This window comes from Dermacentor andersoni, chromosome 7 (assembly GCF_023375885.2).
Source record: "Dermacentor andersoni chromosome 7, qqDerAnde1_hic_scaffold, whole genome shotgun sequence".
Classification (NCBI taxonomy): Eukaryota; Metazoa; Arthropoda; class Arachnida; order Ixodida; family Ixodidae; genus Dermacentor; species Dermacentor andersoni.
In genome coordinates, this window is record NC_092820.1 from 90,135,310 (window position 1) to 90,155,667 (window position 20,358).

At 47.8% G+C, this 20,358-nt stretch overlaps 1 protein-coding gene across 1 annotated transcript in view; it reads right to left on the reverse strand.

Moving 5' to 3' along the window:
* Nucleotides 1–20,358, reverse strand: part of LOC129385453 (uncharacterized) — a 70,026-nt gene that overhangs the window by 39,932 nt on the left and 9,736 nt on the right. Inside the window, exon 2 of the mRNA XM_055072085.1 lies at nt 13,013–13,039. Within this exon, the coding sequence (XP_054928060.1) occupies nt 13,013–13,039 (27 nt within the window). The remainder of the gene's footprint in view (nt 1–13,012; nt 13,040–20,358) is intronic.

A 20,358-nucleotide genomic window follows, 5' to 3' on the forward strand; every position in this document is an offset into this window, starting at 1 on the left:
GAGGAACTCTCAGCGTTTTCACGCCCCGGCATCCCACAGTTATCATCTCGGAGCCCATGCGCGGGTTTCTCGGCAACGCCAATACATGGCACAGCATTCCAGAAAAAGCACAAGAAAATAACAGATGCTAGAGTGAGCACCAACAGCAAACGACTCTTGAGAGACGACGGTGGTATGAGGACGATGATTAGCGCTCATTATGAAATCAAACACTCGGGCGCCGAAGGTGGCATGGTGATGATGGTTTGACGTAGACTGTGTGACGACCATAGAATCATGACGCTTGATTCACGATGTTGCATGACGAAACTTGCGGGACAACATTGGCGGGACAAGCATAGGATGACGACATTGCACGAATGACGATGGCATCATGACGATGGTGTGTCGAGCATAGGATGACGACACTTGAGTGATGTTGATGGTGTGACAGTGGCGCGCCAGCCACGTTATGACGACGCAAACTGTTCGCTCATATACCATGAGACTGGATGTTGCCGTATCGCGCCCACTGCAGAACTGTGCCTACGCGTATCGGCATGACGCGTGCATCCATGAGCTCTCCTTCTGAACTAGACGACAACCAGATGTGTCATGAATAAGACGGATGACACCCAGGCGTGACATCTCTCCTACCAGTTTTCGATGCAACAGAGGAAAGCGGGGGTACGTTCCGCATACGCCTGGAAGTCAACATGGAAGTACAAGAAGTAACATATCCCGCGAGGCACCCCGCCTTGCTGATATCTTCGCTGAGGGACAGCGTCATGCGTGTTCTGCATGGACGTCCTCCTACTATTTCGTACCTCGTACCTTAAGCAGCGTCGTACCTTTTTTTCATCGTACCTTAAGGTACGACAGTGTTGTCACTAGTTTGCAAGATCGCTACAACTCACAGGCTAATGAAATTGCAGACAGTCACGTGTTCTTTCCGCGGAAGCAAAAGGTAGCGCAGGGTGTCCGAGGCTTCAGTGCTGAACTAAGGAGGCTAGCCGAAAGCTGCAACTTCGATAGCATGATGATAACCGTATGTTACGATACCGAATCGTTTGCGTTATCTGGGACTTCGATGCCTGGCCTGCCTTGTATACGTGCCTTAAGCTCACTTTTGAAGATACTAGAGTTCGCCAGGGCTTCCCAGAAGATGCCAGAAGGCGTCCGAGGCATGCAGGAGAATAGTATGAGGAACGGAAGCAGCGCCATTAATGCCCTACATCCACAGCGGCCCTGGAAGCCACGAACATCAATGAGCAACGTGGGAAGCAGTCGACCTCTGCATGAACGTTTTCACGTGCCGCACGATACGAACGGGTGCCGACAATAAAGCACCAAATGTAGACAGTGTGGCGGGGAAGGACACCTGGCTAAGGTGTGACAGGGGCTGTTTCAGGACGTCAGGTACTCACGCCGTGGATGAAGGCGAAAGCTAGAGCAAAGAAGAATTTATGGCTTCCCTGGTAGCCCACAAAAAAAATTGACAGAACAATGTCGTGGCCTCTCGAAAACGGTTTATCGTGAGGAGGGCGGAAGCTGCACATGATAATCGACACTGGCTCGCCGGTGAGCGTGGTACCCTAGAGTGTATGCAAGATACACCGCAGGTGGTGGCCAGCTCTGGAAAACACTTCCCTGCGGTTATCGTGTTTCCTTGGGTCCTTGACGTCGTTGGCAAATTAACTATGGTCGTGAAGTCCGGGGTGGCAACAGTGAGCAGCACGTTAGTAGTAGTGGACTGTCGAGGACCACTTCTACGCGGTCGGCGTACCATAGAGAAATTTCGTAAGGCCGGTGTGTCTCTTGGATGCCAAAGGTGGTACGAGTGCAAATTTTGTCCAAGTGGACGGCCGGTGAGTACGCTGCCTAAGTAATTATTGCAGCTGTTTTACGACAAGCTTGGTTACTGTGAAGATCCGCCTGTGAAGCAGTGCATCAAAGAAGGTGCCTCGTTTCTGCAAAGCCCTAACCACGCACTGTGCAATGTATATAGAAGTTTCAGCAGAGATTCATCTTCTGGTGCAAGAATGAGTGCTTTCCCAGATTAGTGTATCTGAATGCGCAACACCGGTAGTTCCCGTGGCGAAAAAAGACGGTGACATAAGGCTCTGCGGGGACTTCAAGTTAATGGTGAACCCTGCAATTTACTTAGAACAGAATCATTTGCCGAAAGTCGACGATAGCTTTGCAGCGCTAGCAGGAGGTCAAGTGTTTAGTAGGCTGGATCTACGCAACACGCACAACCAGCTTCCTCTAGAGAGAGAAGCTAAAAGATAGCAGAGCTGAAGTCGAATAAGGGCTGGTACTACAATTATCACCTTGCCTTTCTAATCGCTGCAGCACTAGCTCTGTTCCAAAGCCACGTGGTGTCTGTTCTGCAGCGCCTTCCTGAGGTGAAAGTCTACCTGGATGATATTAGCGTCGCGGCAAAGAAGCATTATATTTCTGTAGTGCGACAAGTGTTCTAGCGACTTCATGACAACGGCTAGAAGCTGAACAAAGTCAAATGCAGGTTGCGGGAAAAGCAACGGACATTTCTGAGACACCGAATCGATAGAAAAGGTCTGCATCCTCTGCAAGACAAGCTCCGTTTCATAGTAGGCCAACCACACCAAGATAGGTGAGCTAGTTCAAATCTTTTCTTGGTTCCATCACGTAATAGTGCGAATTCTTGCCCAAAATTTTAACTATGCTAGCAGCACTGTATGTCCTGCAGAAGCTGGGAGCTGCCTGGAAAGTTGAACGGGCGCCAGAGTGCACATTTCAAGATGCGACGAATGCTATGAAAAAGACGCGCTTTCTCATTCATTATCACCCGCCGCGTAAGCCACTTAGAGTTAAATGTGACGCGTCAATGTACGATTTGGGTGCAGTTCCCTCTCACCGCATCAACGATAAAGATCACCCGATAGGTTTCCGGTCGAGAACATTGACAGAGAAAAACTACTCAGAGTTGGAAAACCAAGGACTTGCCTTAACTTTTCGTGTGACCAAGTTTTCGGTTATCTTTTAGGCAACTATTTCTCAATGGCAACTGACCACAAGCTTGTGACCGGGCTTTTTCCACCAGGATAAGCCTAGTTCGCCAATGGCCGCCGGCAGGATTCAACGCTAGTCGTTATTCTTGTCCGCGTATCAATATTGCTACGGCACAATATGCGCGATCACGAAAGGCCAGCAGTGTGAAGACGACGACGACGATTAGAAGCTAGCGCGGGCTGTTGCCTCTTGGCCAAGCGCAGCGTATTTTCCTTGTAAATATATTTGTACATAGCTTTTCGTCTGCGTCTTCCTACGTAACATATCTGGTGGAGGTGGACGTTCCCTGTACCTCGTCACGGAGCTTCGCAGTGGACGGTACGTCGAGCCTTCCTTCATGGCTCCCGGCGACGACAACCCGACTCCGCCGGCTCCGACACCTGCTGCCACTTCGACGACCTACATCACTCTCCCCGCTCCCCGTGATCCTGGCGTATTCTCGGGCCAAGATGGGGAAGACGTCGATGACTGGATCAGCCTGTATGAACACGTCAGCCGCAATAACCGGTGGGACCCTACTATTATGCTCGCCAACGTAGTCTTTTACCTCGGTGGCACACCTCGAGTTTGGTATCGCACGCACGAAGATGAGCTCACCAGTTGGGATTCACTCAAGACACAGCTTCGAGACTTGTTCGGCAACCCCTACGGTCAAAAACTTGCCGCGCAGAAGGCGCTTTCCGGCCGTGTGCAGACGTCAACAGAGCCCTATGTCACGTACATTCAGGACGTCTTGGCTCTGTGCCGCAAAGTTGACACCCACATGACTGAGTCAGACAAGGTTTCCCACATCCTCAAAGGCATTGCCGATGACGCCTTCAACTTGCTCGTTTGCAACAACGTAGCGATGGTGGATGCTGTTATAAGAGAGTGCCGCCGCCTGGAACTCGCCAAAAGCCGACGTATTGACCAGCAGTTTGCCCGTCTGCCCAACACCCCAGCGACATCTTCCTGTGCCGACGCTCCTCGTCCCAACAACACTGCCGATGTTACCAGGATCGTCCGGCGTGAGATCGAGGCTGCCTATCCGGCTGCCTTCGACTCCAGTCCCACCAACACATCTGCAGTCACGGTCTCACTGATCCAGGCAGTTGTCCGCCAGGAGTTTGAAAACATGGGTCTTCACACCATCTGCTCGGCCCATCGCCCTAATACCCGCCCGGCTTCTTCGATTTCGCCCCGTCCCGCATCTTCTTACCCACCACGTTTCCGCAACCCATCTGAATGGCGCACTGCTGACGACAAGCCTATTTGTTTCCACTGCCATCGAATCGGGCACATTTCTCGGCACTGTCGTAGTCGCTGGAGTTCCCCGAGCCGGCCTACTTATACTGCCTACTCTCGCCCCTCAGGTGGCCCTTCTCGTCCCTATGCCGCACGCTCCGATAATGCCGCCACTGATTCTCCTGCAACGAACCGCCCCTATTCTCGTTCGCCTTCGCCCCAACGACGACAATCTCGCTCTCCCCAGCCCCGTCGCTCCTATTCGCCGACGCCCTTCGGACGCCGCTCCCAGCCGGAAAACTAGACGATGCAGCGCCTCGAGGTGACGCTGCATTGCTCCCTACGCCGCCAAATCCTCTACTGACTTTGCCCACTCATCTGAACCTTCTTGACGTGCAAGTCGACGGTGTTTCTGTGTCTGGTCTCATAGACACTGGGGCGCATTTGTCCGTAATGAGCGCTGACCTTCGTAACCGGCTCAAGAAAATTATCAGGCCCGCCACGACGCCTGTTGTCCGTGTCGCCGATGGCGGAACAGCCCCCGTAATTGGTATGTGTACCGCCCGCGTCTCCTTCGCCGATCGCTCAACAATCGTGCTATTCACAGTCATCGCCCACTGTCCCCACGACATCATCCTCGGCTTAGACTTCCTTTCCGCACATTCTGCTCTCATCGATTGTTCCGCCAGTACTCTCCGCCTTGACCTGCCTGTTCTGGATCCTGCTGAACCACACCCCAGTCGCCTCAGTTCCGCCGACTTCGTTCGCTTGCCACCTTCGGCACTGACCTACGTTGACCTAGTGTCATCCCCACCAGTCCCCGACGGTCACTACATCGCGGCTCCTATGCAAGACGTCCTCCTTACACATGGGATCACAGTACCCCATACAGTTTTATCTATTACGGCGAATTGCGTCTGCCTGCCAGTGGTCAACTTTGGCTTGACGACACAAGTGCTGCCACGTGGGATGTCTTTGGCCCATCTTTGTTCATTCGAGGATCACTCAGTAGCATCCATTGCAGTAGACGACACTCCATCCGATACTCCTCTACCATCGCAGTCGGCAAATTGTACCATCGCTGACTTACGGAAAATGATTGCCCCCGACTTGCCCTCCGAGCACGCTCGTGAACTCTACCGCGTTCTGTTTTCCTACCACGATATTTTTGACTTTAACGATCGTCCTTTAGCCCAAACTACAGCTGTCAAACATCGCATTAATACCGGCGATGCCCCTCCTATTCATCGCCGCCCGTATCGAGTGTCACCAGCTGAGCGTCAAGTTATTCACGCAGAAGTTCGCAAAATGCTTGCCAAGAACATTATTGAACCATCATATAGTCCATGGGCGTCACCTGTAGTACTGGTCAAAAAGAAGGATGGCTCATGGCGCTTTTGCGTGGATTATCGGCACCTTAACAGGGTTACCAAAAAGGACGTGTATCCCCTACCTCGGATTGATGACGCCCTTGACTGCCTCCACGGGGCTCGCTATTTCTCTTCTATTGACCTTCGCTCCGGCTACTGGCAGATTGCCGTGGACGATCTCGACCGCGAGAAGACTGCTTTTGTCACACCCGACGGTCTTTATCAATTCAAAGTGATGCCGTTCGGTCTATGTAACGCCCCTGCCACTTTTGAACGCATGATGGACTCCCTTCTTCACGGTTTCAAATGGTCCACGTGCCTGTGCTACTTGGACGACGTTATCGTATTCTCCCCAACGTTCGCTACGCACCTCGAGCGCCTCTCAGCAGTCCTGGACGTTTTTCGGCGAGCCGGTCTGCAACTCAACGCATCGAAGTGCCAATTCGGTCGTCGCCAGATTACCGTCCTTGGACATCTCGTTGACGCGAACGGAGTGCAACTGGACCCAGGCAAGATCCATGCTGTTACGCACTTCCCTGTTCCGAAGTGTGTCAAGGATGTGCGCAGCTTCATCGGCCTTTGTTCATACTTCCGCCGTTTCGTGAGAAATTTCGCCGCCATAGCACGACCACTAACCGACCTTTTGAAAAAAGACGCTCCTTTCCAGTGGGGCGATAACGAGGCCTCTGCATTCTCTCATCTAATCGACATTCTCACAACGCCTCCCGTTTTGGCCCATTTCGATCCTTCTGCGCCTACCGAAGTCCGTACTGATGCCAGCGGTCACGGAATTGGAGCAGTACTGGCACAACGCCAGCGTGGCCACGACCGTGTTATCGCTTACGCCAGCAGGCTCCTCTCACCCGCGGAGCGCAACTATTCCATCACTGAGCGTGAGTGTCTGGCCCTAGTTTGGGCGGTTGCGAAATTCCGCCCATACTTATATGGCCGATCCTTTTCCATTGTCACAGACCATCACGCGCTTTGCTGGTTATGCTCACTGAAAGATCCTACAGGAAGACTTGGTCGCTGGGCCTTACGCCTCCAAGAATATTCGTATACTGTCACCTATAAATCTGGCCGACTGCACAAGGACGCTGACTGCCTGTCTCGCTACCCGGTCGACGAGCCTGACGACGCCGACAGTAGTAGCGCCAACGGCATTTTCTCTGTCTCTGCCTTCGGTAACATCGCCGATGAGCAGTACCGAGACCTATCGCTGCGAGCACTTATCGAGCGTCTGCGCTCTACACCTACCGACGCATCCGTTCGCCGATATGTCCTCCAGGGTGGCATTCTGTATCGAAGGAACTTCCTCCCTGACGGCTCTGACCTTCTTCTTGTCGTGCCAAAACAGCTACGACAGACTGTGCTCTTTGAGATGCATGACGCACCCACTTCAGGACATCTTGGGGTAACCCGCACGTACGACCGCGTCCGCCGCCGCTTCTATTGGCCTGGTCTCGCTCGCTCCGTTCGACGCTATGTTGCTGCCTGTGATCCCTGCCAGCGTCGGAAGACGCCTCAGGTGCTACCTGCCGGTCATCTCCAGCCGATCACCGTCCCTGTGGAACCGTTCTTTCGTGTTGGATTAGACCTGCTCGGTCCCTTTCCCACGTCATCTTCTGGGAACAAATGGGTAGCCGTCGCGACTGATTACGCCACCCGATACGCTATCACTCGGGCTCTCCCTACCAGCTGCGCCACTGACGTCGCGGACTTTCTCTTGCGTGACATTATCTTGCTTCATGGCGCCCCGCGACAGCTGCTTACTGACCGTGGTCGAAACTTCCTCTCGAAAGTTATCGCTGACATTGTGCGTTCCTGCTCCATTCAACACAAACTGACTACTTCATACCATCCTCAAACCAATGGCCTGACAGAGCGGTTAAACCGTACTCTTACCGATATGCTGGCCAAGTACGTTTCCAAGGACCACCACGACTGGGACATTGCCCTTCCTTACGTAACATTTGCGTACAATTCTTCCCGGCACGACACCGCCGGATTTTCTCCCTTTTATCTACTGTACGGTCGCGAACCTACCTTGCCCCTAGACACGGCACTTCCTCCTGCTGCGGTCTCAACAAGCGAGTATGCGCGCGACGCCATCGCCCTCGCTGACCATGCACGCCAGCTTGCCCGTGCTCGACTGACGGCCTCACAGACCACTCAGCAGTGTCAGTACAACGCCCGCCATCGTGACGTACAGTTTTCACCTGGTGCGCTCGTGCTCCTGTGGTCGCCCTCTCGTCACGTCGGACTTTCAGAGAAGCTCCTTTCGCGATACACAGGGCCCTACCGCGTGCTGCGCCAGGTGACGCCTGTGACTTACGAAATTGCTCCTGTGGCCTCAACCTCGTCCTCTCCTGTGGCATCTAGTGATGTCGTACACGTCAGTAGGCTCAAGGCCTACTACACTGCTTCCGAGTCCGATCTTTAGTCGCTCCGGGATGGCGCTTTTGCAGCCGGGGGTAGTGCTACGGCACAATATGCGCGATCACGAAAGGCCAGCAGTGTGAAGACGACGACGACGATTAGAAGCTAGCGCGGGCTGTTGCCTCTTGGCCAAGCGCAGCGTATTTTCCTTGTAAATATATTTGTACATAGCTTTTCGTCTGCGTCTTCCTACGTAACAATATGAATTGGGGTATCGGAAGGGACAGCTAAACATTAATGCCGATGCCTTGGTCCGCTTAAGTTTGCCTAGTCTAGAAAATGAAGGAGAAAATACGTCCGTGGAATGTGTGCAGCACGGTCGAGCATTGAACGAGTTTCACCTGTGTCCCCAGAAGCTAGCAGGCAATAATGCCGAAGACAGACTGCTTCGTCAGGTAAACACGCAGATCCTGCAGTGCTGGACAGGAGATGGAGTGTGGGACAACAGTGTTTTCAACATTGTTTTCGCTCGTACACACGAATTTACACGAGTGATGGATTAGTTTATTGGGGGCACCACATTATTTTGCCCTACAGGGCGCGTTCCTTGATGGTGCGAGAGTTGCACGAAACCCATCCGGGCGTCACAGCAATGAAGAGCTTCGCTCCCACAGTATTTTCGGTAACCAGGGCTGGACCGCGATATAGAGAGCCTGGTAAAAGCTTACCATAATATGTGCAGTGTTCTTTCAAGTTTGCCGGAGCCCAACAAGCGCTGGTCAAGACTGCAAATTGAATTTGCTGGTCCGATAAAAGATCCTTGTCTTGGCGGACGTAGGGATGAAATGGACAGAGGCGGTGCCACTCAAAACTGCGAAGGTTGATACCACAGAAGTGCTTCGGAGCATTCTCACCCGTTTTGGCATGTCTCACACAGTCACGCCCGCAAACGCACCCCACTTTACCAACGAAGCGACAAAGATATTTTTCCGAGATAGCCAAGTGCGTCACGAAACAGAGCAGAGCGCGTGGTCCGTACCGTCCTAGAAGCACTAAAGAAAAACAGGGCAGGGTCGCTGCAATCTCCACTCGCTAAATGCTTGCTTTGCTACAGGATAACGCCGACACATGAATCAAAATTGCATGCAGATATGTTGCTGGGCACCCAACGAAGGAGCATACTAAGGGCTCAATTCCTCGATCACGAGGCCCGAAGTGTTTCAGTCAGGAGTCGGGTCTCGGCACCACCTACCCCGTTGTTTCCTCCCGGAACACGCGTCTGGTCGTGACAGTATAACCGTACTGGACAGACATGGCTGCATGGGACAGGCGCTGCCACCGTTAATAGACGCTTAATCACGGACGACACGGAAGGCGGAGAACAGCGGCGGCATGTAGACTAAGAGTGACTTCAGAAAGTGCAGCAAGAAACGGCCGTAACACAATAAGAGGAGAGTGAAATGGAGCTCAGCGGCGTAGGTTCGCAACCTGATCAACTGTCGGCAGATGAAGTCCTAGAGCAAAACGACATAGCGTTGAGTGCAGGTCAAGGAGGACGTACTCAGGAAGACCAGGGGCTACCCAGGCGATCAACTCAGAAAAGAAAACCACCTGACGGATTCGTATTGCGCACACTGCAGAACTGTGCATACACGCGTCGGCTTGACACGTGCATTCATGAGCTCGCCGAGGGATGATGATGAGCTCTCCGAGTGTGTGGAGTAAAGCTTGTTTTTACTTGTACTCCGGGCGTGAGTCGGGATCCGGACGACTCTTCAAATATTTTATCTAGAACGATGGCACCGCTTTTCTGCACAACAAGCAGTTCTCTTGCGTATATGTGAGCCATAGATTCAGTTACGAAATAGACTTGATATGAGAAGAAACGGAAGATGACCTTCTGTCTTCGAGCTAGACAATGGTTTTTCATGCCTTAGCACTGTTAGCAACACCTTTGGCATTCTTTAAATGTACTGCAGAAGAAAAGCTATGCGGCAGTTGCAGGAATCAAATATCTGGAATTTGTAAAAGCTTTGTGACATAGTGTTGAACGAACTTGCCAACTATAATGCCATTGCAATAAAAAATTTCCTTGTGACGCTTGAACGCTTCGTCGTAGAGAGGTGCAGTAGAACAAAAATTTAGAACACATTTCACGATCACGGTCGATGGTAATGCGTGAGCATGGAATCAATATATTGACACAAGTTGTAGCCACCGTCGAATCGACATGTGGCGTATGCTGCCGCGGTATTGTTCCTACGCCCTCTCCTAAGAACACAATTATCATGGTTGCCAATGAAGTGATGAGGAGGCAATGAGAAGAAGAATTACGTTGAGAGAACGACAAATGTGGTATAACGATGCCGGCTAGACGAAAATGAGCCGCCAATTCCTAAATGATGACGGTGGTATAGCAATAAAAGTGTTATGGTGAATAGGATGTCACGAAAGTGGCGGAAAAATTACGAATGAGTGACGAGAGCGTGATTACACAAGAATGCTGCACGAGGAATGGCGTGGGTAGAACGCCGAAGGCCGTATAACAACGCTGGCTTCACGAAACTGCGGAGACGTTATTAAAGTGCCGAAGCAGGTACAATGAGAATGTGATGACAATGGTATAACGACGCCCATATACGGAAAATGACCGACGACAACACCATTACGGGAGTCACTTGTCAAGCTGGAATGACAACAATGAAAGATTTCGAGCGCATCGCGACGACGGTATGTTAACAAATGCAGCCCGATGTCCAAATGACGAAGACGATTTGTATGAGAACGGTATAAGGACAATGGTATGATAGCAACGACAGGACGACGACTGTATCATAAAGCCTTTGGACAAAGAAAACAAAGGCAATGATAGCTTGACAAAAGTCATGTTGACAAGCTGGAGTGACAACGTTCGCATGACAACAAAGACATGGCAACGATGGCATGATAGCGAATGCATCAAAGTGTAGTATGGCGGGGACACAACGATTACGGCGGCATGACGATAGTGACATTGTCACGAATGAATGACGTCACTATGAGTAAATTAGTGTGATGAAGAAGGAACGGTGATGACGGAACGACGAAAGGAGTATGACAACGACGGCATGATGACAGCGGGATGGCCTTACGGAAATGATCAGTATTCATAATTCGTAGTATTCAGAAGTACACTGGACGCTCTTTCATTAACCAAAATCCCAACCTTCAAACTTACATGGGTTCTAGTGAAGTTCATACTATAAGCTTTGATGTGCGCGGCATACGCTGTGCACTACATATATATATATATATATATATATATATATATATATATATATATATATATATATATATATATATATATATATATATATATATATATATATATACGAGTATGTGTGCATAACAGCATCATAATTCTACAACACTAATATACAAATATTGTCTGTGTCTTTTTTTCGACCTGACATTAAAGCGAAAAGGGGCGTCTATAAAATAATAAATTTTTTACCGCCGCTGGCCTTCTGTTATGGAAAAATTGCGGCCTTTTTTAGTAGCAGCGTTTTCCAGAATGCAACAGTGGCACACTGTATTGAGTTTTCCACAGGTTACTTTCAAACAAACGGTGGTAACACACTGAGAATTGAATAAACGCATGGGTGACATTCCTGTACATCCCAAACTGTAAATTCGACACTGAGATAATGTTTAACTAAATAAGCTGCGTTCAATGGAGGGTACCTGATCCTGCTAGTTTGAAACGGTTATTTTTGTTGGAAGAAAATACACTGGAAGCCTGCAAAAGAGGAATTCATGAAACAAGGACTAATGACCAGACACGACAAGGCTTAGCAAGGAAGTGCTTTCAAACTATTGATAACGTACGCCAGCAATTATATGCCTTACAAAATTGTAAAGAGCAACAGCCCTACTGCGAACCATGCCTACGTGCAATACTTCTTGTACTTCTTTCTTTGTTAAAACTAGTGAGAACAAAAGAAAGAAGAGATTGTCAAACCCATCTCCCTTTGTTGCTTTTGCTAATGTGTCTTCCTTTAAATAAGTTATTACGGCCTGGCAACGAGAACTTGTGGATGTGCTTGTCATATGATTTGTGCGCAACTCTATTTGCCTTACGTAGGCCTGTGAGTGATTTGCTTTGGTTAAACAGAAGGCTCTTGTGCAAAGAGAGACAATTACTGTTCTTAAACGTTTGACTTTGTTACCTGAAAAAGTTCCCAATTTGAGTTGCGAAAAAAAGCAATTCGTTCCTAGTTTTTCTACAAGACAAAAAAGAACAATTTTTGTGTCCCGTTTAACCTTTTCAACATACCACCTTATTTTCCCCACGCAATTTCAAATCTTTTAAAGCGCGAGGACGAAGTACATCAGGGGTATTTTCTACAGACGGCAACAGCTGAATGCCAAATCACAATTTAGCCTATGAAAATGAAGAGGCCAGTGGCGGAAAAATCGAGTCCGAAATACTCGGGAGAATATGACAAAATTGTTAACGTTATTTTGTTTGCAATTGGGACCAACCATAATGAGCTTTCCGTTCCACTGCTATGCTGCACTCGATTAATCGTTGTCGACATACTTCGTAAATTGCGTTAATAGAAAGGAAATGTAATTTTCAAGATTTCGCAACCAGTATGAAGTGCGTAGAAGCGGTGCTGAGAAGCGTTGCAATATAAGAGTCATAAAACCGAATTGCGCAGGCACAAATAAGGCATCGTAATTGAAGCTGAACACAGGACGAAAAATTTAAAGACCATATTATTGTGGCATTACAATTTCACCGCTGTCAGATGAAAAAAAAAAGTTGCACACTACTTGAATAATAAATTGTCTACTTGCCGTGCGATATGACGTGCACTCTAGATGGGCTGGACAACATTGTGAATATAAAGTAGGCCTGTATTTTTAGATTGTAGCAAACTTAATGTTATGCAAGGGGTTTGTCGCTCTTTAGGCGGTTTGCGTTCATGCAAAATTTTCGCCAACATAAAATATCTACTCACCTTTCTGTTTTGATTGTCCTGCCCCAACTGCAATGTACAATGGAAATAAAAAACTAGGGCGTTGTGTTTGCACGGTCACAATGTTTCAACAATCAGTGAGATTATTCAGCATTATACAAAGTATTAACATGTTATTAGTCAGTGTTACATCTTCAGTTTTGGTGCTACAGAAAGGCAAGATCCTTATGAGGACGAGAAGCCCAATTTCTCTCAGCACATGTGAACAAAAAATAAGCAAACTCCAGTAATCAATTTAGAAAGGAAGGACGATACCAGATAAAGGAAAATCAAGTTTTCGAAAAGCAGGCCAGCATCGCTCTGGCAAATTGTGCGAAATTTACTTGGGTTGGTAACACGCTGAAGAGCTAGATGTGGCAGAAGCAGGTCGCTCACCATTAGCGCTCATAAAAAGAAATGGACACGGTGGCCGGACGAAGCAAAACTAAGCTGTGTACAAGCAAATATATCTAGCATCATTACATCAGGAAATATGAGGATAGTACGAAATCTACTTGCCATCACCGGTGTCTCAAACATGGCGTATTATGCGACTTTATTTGGAGGCGAACCATGGCCGTTATGAATATCAAGTGTCCCTGTACGGACACCAAGTCTAGCATGTTCGCGAAAGGAAACGGCTCTACCTATTGAACCTCTCAATAGGCGTTCTTTATCATAAGCTATGCCTGGACAGCCTAACAAATCTCAGTGATTGTGAAAACGAGCGCTTTGCTGTTCTCGACAGTCAAATGGCCAAAGTTTGTGTCGCGTTCGCTGAAAGCGTGAAAACACATTCCAACCATGATTCTGTCGGTTGGCTGTGTCTCTCGGTTACATAGCGGTAGTAAAGTGTTGCCGGTAAAGAAAAAATGTCAATGTCAAATGTGGTTGACAATAAATGCTTTAAGAAATCGTTGATCACCTTCAGATACTGTCAGTATTCGCCTATGCAGGAGCGCTGGGCCCATAAGGCTCCCAGCACCATTGCTTAGGGACATATTGATGTGCACCAAAAGCTATTTGAATTCTAGGTTGAATTCTGAACAGCGTAGTGGCATAAGACAGGCGAAAATTCTGGCAGAACAACTGTCCCGACAAATGTCGAGGTTAATGCGATTACCAATGATACAATGGAGCGGCACACGTTATTGCCATCACATATGCACGTCATGTAGAAGACGGGTATGTAGCCCGGCTACATTTGTGTTGACCTGGGGACACGCTGTTACATTTCACACTGCCGCCACGAAGTCCGCGCTTGGTGAATGTTTGAACAAACATTCGGGGAAAATTGAATACGTATATATGTAGTGCAGGTTTAATTGCGCGCTACACCAGATAAATTTGACACAAAGACTATGGGCGGTTGCACTCAAGATGGATGACCTGCGAAGGTCACACACGCGCACACACACTTATATATATATATATATATATATATATATATATATATATATATATATATATATATATATATATATATATATATATATATATATATATATATATATATATACAGGTGGGATGAGCTTTTGTACTTTTTGATTGCTTGGGGGTATGAGCCATTGATGATGATGATAGTTTTGTTGATGGAGAACAGAAATGTAGGGAAGCCTAGCGATAAACAGCTTGGCTCTAAGAATCTAAGAAAACTGCCGAGGATTTTTAAAAAGTTCGGTATTCTGAAATATTCGATAAACCGACGTTAGTACAACTGAGAGCTTACTGTATATATATATATATATATATATATATATATATATATATATATATATATATATATATATATATATATATATATAGGTGGGATGAGCTTTTGTACTTTTTGATTGCTTAGGGGTATGAGCCATTGATGATGATGATAGTTTTGTTGATGGAGAACAGAAATGTAGGGAAGCCTAGCGATAAACAGCTTGGCTGTTATAGGTCACAGAAGGACAGTACATGCCCAGTGACTCAACATGGCGTCAGATGTGTTCATTAAAAAGCTGGACATACCCTATGATACATACCGAGTATGCAAACCAAGAACCTATTGAGAGGGATATTGTCGCAAGAAAATTTTACGTCAAATCCGACAATAATGATAAAGACAAGGTTGGGTGGTTGTTGTTGTTTGGTAACCACGGCGCATTTGTGGCCTTATTCTGCCCAGTTGCACGGCAACATACATGAACAGGTGTGGGTATCTTTTGCAACTGCAGTGGGTATTTACGGTGTAGCAGCTGGTATAGCGAGGAGTAGCAATTGTTGGCTCATGTTCTTTTTATATATACAGTATTTACACGGATTCTCGAGGTAGAAAAACGCCGTAGGCATCATCACAACAGTTGTCGCGCTGAACGATTCGAGAACATATGCTCGGCTATCATGGGGCTTCTATGAGGCCTTCCAGAAACGTGTAGTCCTTTCTGCCGTAAAACCCATGAAGCGATGTCGCCGCAATGCCAACACTACGCTCTATCGCTTCAGTGGTGGTGCAAATGGAGCGTTCTGCGTTCGTGGATTCCAAGTGCGTTTATGCACACTGCTATGGGCACCCTAACGTTTCTGCTGAGCAACTGTGTGTATAATGTCATGTAATGGAGATAGCAAAGCGACGATTCAAATTGCATGGTTTCAAAGAAGGGGAAATACTGTATAATCGATCACCTTTCCTTATTTCATGATTATTCCAAGGTAAATATCTTCAAGGTGTTTAGTACGCGTGAATTATGGAGAAATCGAGGAACCATTTGCGACTCGTGTAAGCATCTCGGCAGACTCGCACTGGTCAAGCTAGGTCCAGGTGGCCCGTTCATTGATAGCTTTTTATGTGGCAACGGCTGATTCTTTTTGGTGGGATAATTTTGTACCAAACATGTTGCGCTTCCGTTTCTTTCTTTGTCCTCTTTCTCACTGGCCGAGAGGAGGCGTTAGTCAATGTGTGAATTATTAAACAATAATACCGAAATTGACCAATGTCTTGGCCTCGAGCGCTACTATACTTCATTGAAAGCTATATAGATAGAGCAACAAAACAGGGACACAAGAAGAAACAAATATGAAGGCAAGCGCTAAATATCAACAGCGAAAATTTACTTCGGGAATCGGCCGTACTTATACCCCCAAACAACCACGTGCACAGCGATATCAACCACGAAAACACACTTACGTACATGACCAGTACATCAGGAAACCAATATATCTAAAGCCGGTATATCAGAAGAACACTAGAAAACCTAAATGGCATATGGCAAATGCGATAAGTCTTCATGCCATACGCAAAGAATCTCACTCTCTCACGGCGAATGATATTGGTGGTTTGATGATGCATTGGTCAGCGGCCGACGGCAGGATTAAATTTTGAACATAGGTATTCATTCAGCAGGGCAGAGGTATAGAGCTTCGGTAGCCTAATAAGTAAAGCAGTGCCAGTGTTGTGCGTAGCTGTGGATTTATTCCGCATCTCCAGCTGGTCATCGGTTCGTAGATTTTCATTTAATTTTGCATGGTTATTTCTGCCTGTAAAATCGAAATAATGTTCCTCCCACCCAGGCCCTCACGCGAGGATGCGAACGTTGGCGCTTTAGGCTGGTGCCTTGTCGCCGGCTGCGAGAATGAAGTTGGGCGGAGCTTGCTTGATACGCAAGCTAGAGATTGGAATTGATGTTCTAGAATTCTGCTACGCTGGCGTACTTGTTCTGGCATTCCGCTGAGACAACTCTGTTCGCGACAGTGCTGACTCCGGCCTATGATATGGCCGACCTAAGCATGCTAGACCCTAGCGCAACCTTCTGTTTGACGCTACTGCACGTACAAGAGACGTCAGAGCTCTGAAGGTCCGCCTGCCCATGTTGTTTCGCAAGAACCCGAAAGTTTGTTTCGCCCAGGTCGAAGCAATCTTCTATCTGCACAACATCCACTCAAAAATGTCTCCGTTTCGACACTTAATTTGCAGCCCGTCTACTGAGTACTCTCAGCACCTTTAGGCGATGCGCGGTACCAGCAGAGCATTCAAAAGCGCACCGCGGCGTCAGAAAGCCTACGCCTATAGCACCTGGTCAAATTCGAGGAGCATGGAGATTGGAGCCGTCTGTGCAGATCAACTAGCTCGCCATTTCATTTGACGCCCTACGCACATCCTCTCATGAATAACACGCCTCTCCATGAAGTGACAGCCACCGTTCGTCTTCTCCGAGCAGACCCTGCTTACGCAATGTTTCAAGGTCGCCTATTTGTTAGTATCATTGAACTTTCTATCATTGCATCCGTCAGTTCAAGTCCCCATGCAAGTAGTCATGAAGCTCGCCGCCAGATGTCTGACAGCGCCATGTCATCTGGCCTTACATCCCCACTGCCTCTTTTTATTCATAGATTACATTTCTATCCTACGCTTCACTGTAAACACGGGTGATAATGTCAGCGTACTGCCATCCGCCAAGCGTGACCGCACTTCTAAGTCAGCTGGACCTACGCTCCGTGCCACTAATTCCACCTCTATTGCAATGCAATAGAGGTGGAATGGTGTGCGGTGCGTCACTTTGTAACTTAGGATACAGCGTACATTCCGTAGTGACTTCATCGTAGCAGACGTCAATCAACCTATCCTCGGCTCCGACGTCCTGACTTCTTTCGAACTCGACGTCAGCATGAGCCCCCATCGCCTGATTGACAGCAAGAAGCGCCTCTTCATTCCTGGCGTTGCCGGCTGTAGCTCCCACTCGCCTCCGCAGGCTCATCCCAACATGGCGTTAGGCTAGAACGCTGGAAGGCTTTCCTGAGCTCACGAGGCCATGTGATTTAAATCAACCACCCAAGCAGAATGTTGCCCCCCACTTGCTAACGCATTGTCGCCTGTCGCTGATCGTCGGCGCCGCCGCTTCGCTGAGCACCAGGGTGTTCCTGGATGGTAATTAAGGTGGTTTCGTAACTCCATGTGGTGCCCAAGAAAAAAGCGGTTGACAGGCGCCCGCGCGGCGACTATCGCGTGCTGAACACTTCATATGATCCATATATACAATATTCCACAGGCCAATCGGAAGAATGCAACATCTTTAGCAAATGTTACATTGTAATACGGTTGGAATGTAACGATCGCGCGGCGGTAGAGAATCCGCTTCGCGTGCAAGAGGACATTGGTTCTAATCCCGGTTCCGCGCAATTTCCCGCTGGAATAAAAAAATTCCGCGTATTGATAAAATTGCATAAACAGGCCTGGAGAGCGGCCTGATTCCGTTACCAGAACCGGTAACGCACTCTCTCACCAGAGCAGCATTGGCCAACTTGGCGCAGCAGAGGGCCATAACCTCCTATATGAATACAACAAACGAACCCCGGCCCTCAGTCCCCACAGTCTTCGGAGCAACTGTCCACGACTGCGGTCAGGCCTGTGACGCAGCAGAGGGTGCTAAGAATCTCTGGATCAGGCGGGCCACCATTGGAATCTGAACCTCGCAACGTTTGACCCTAGAATGTTATCTAGTGAAGCAAGTTTAGCAGTGCTACTGGGCGATATTAGGAGGTAATAAATGGAATATAATAGGGCTGAGTGAGTCTAGGAGGACAAATGAAGCATATACAGTAGTAAAAGGCGGGCACGTCCTGTGCTACCCGGGGCTTAGCGGAGAGACGAGAAGTAGGAGTCGGATTCCTGATTAATTAGGATATAGCTGGTAGCATACAGGAATTCTATAGTATTAACGAGAGGGTGGCAGGTCTTGTTGTGAAATTTAAATAATAAGAGGTACAAATTGAAGGCCGTAGAGGCCAACGCCCCTACATCCAGTCATGATGACCAGCAAGTCGAAAGATTTTATGAAGACATGGAATCGGCGATGGGTAAAGTAAAAACAAAAGACACTACACTGATGGGCGTCTTCAATGCCAGGGTAGGCAAGAACAAGGCTGGGGACAAATCAGTGGGGGAATATGGCATATGTACTGGGAATAGCAGGGGTGAGTTATTGGTTGAGTTTGCAGAACGGAATAATGTGGGGATAATAAACACCTCCTTGCGCAAGCGGAATAAACGAAAGTGGACGCGGAGGAGCCCGAATGGCGAGACTAGAAATGAAATAGGCTTCATTTTTCTGTGCTAACCCTGGCATCATACAAGATGTGGACGTGCTCGGCAAGGTGCACTGCAGTGACCACAGGATGGTAAGATCTCGAAGAAGCTTAGAATTTAGGAGAGAACTGAAGAAACTAGTACATAAAAAGCCGAACACTGAGGTATCGGTAGGTGGGAAAACAGAGGAATTCCGCATCAACCTACAGAACACATATTCGGCTTTAACTCAGGAAGATGACCTTAGTGTTGAAGCAACGAACGACAATCTTATGGACATCATTAAGGAGTGTGCAATAAAAGCTGATGGTAACTTTGTTAGATAGGATTCCGGTAAGCTATCGCAGAAGATACATATCTGATTATGAAACGCCGATGTATGCAAGCCTCTAACCCTACAGCTAGAATAGAACTGGCAGAACCTACCAAGTTAATGAAGAAGCGTAAGATAGCTGACGTAAGGAAGCATAATACGGATAGATTTGAGCATGCTCTCAGGAACGGAAGAAGCCTAAAAGCAATGAATAGAAACTAGGAATAGGCAAGAATCACATTTTTGCGATAAGGGACAAAGCCGGCAATATCATTACTAATATGGATTCAAGTGGCTGAGGAGTTTTATATAAATTTACACTGTACTAGTGGCACCCACGACAATAATGGAAGAGTAAATAGTCTAGAGAAGTTTGAAATCCCACGAGTAAAGCTGGAAGAAGGAAAGAAAGCCTTGGGAGCTATGCAAAGGCGGAAGGCAGCTGGGGAAGATCAGGTAACAGCAGATTTGTTGAAGTATGATGGGCAGATTGTTCTAGAAAAATTGACCACCCTGCATACACAATGTCTCATCACCTCGAGCGCACCGGAATCAACAGAATCAACAACGCCAACATAATCTTAGTCTATAAAAAGGGGGACGCCAAGGACTTGAAAAAATTATGGACCGATAAGCTAACTGTCCGTTGCCTACAAAGCATTTACTAAGGTAATCGCAAATAAAATGACGAACACCTTAATCTTCTGTCAACTAAAGGACCAGGCAGGATTTCGTAAAGAGTACTCAACAATAGACGATATTCACATTATCAATCAGGTGATAGCGAAATGTGCGGAATATAACCAACCCCATATATAGCTTTCATTGATTATGAGAAAACGTTTGGTTCAGTCGGAACCTCAGTAGTCATGCAGGCATTACGGAGTCAGGATGTAGACCAGCCGTATTTAAACATTATTAAATATATGTATACCGGCTTCACAGCCACCGTAGTCCACAATAAAACAACAACAAAGTCCCAAT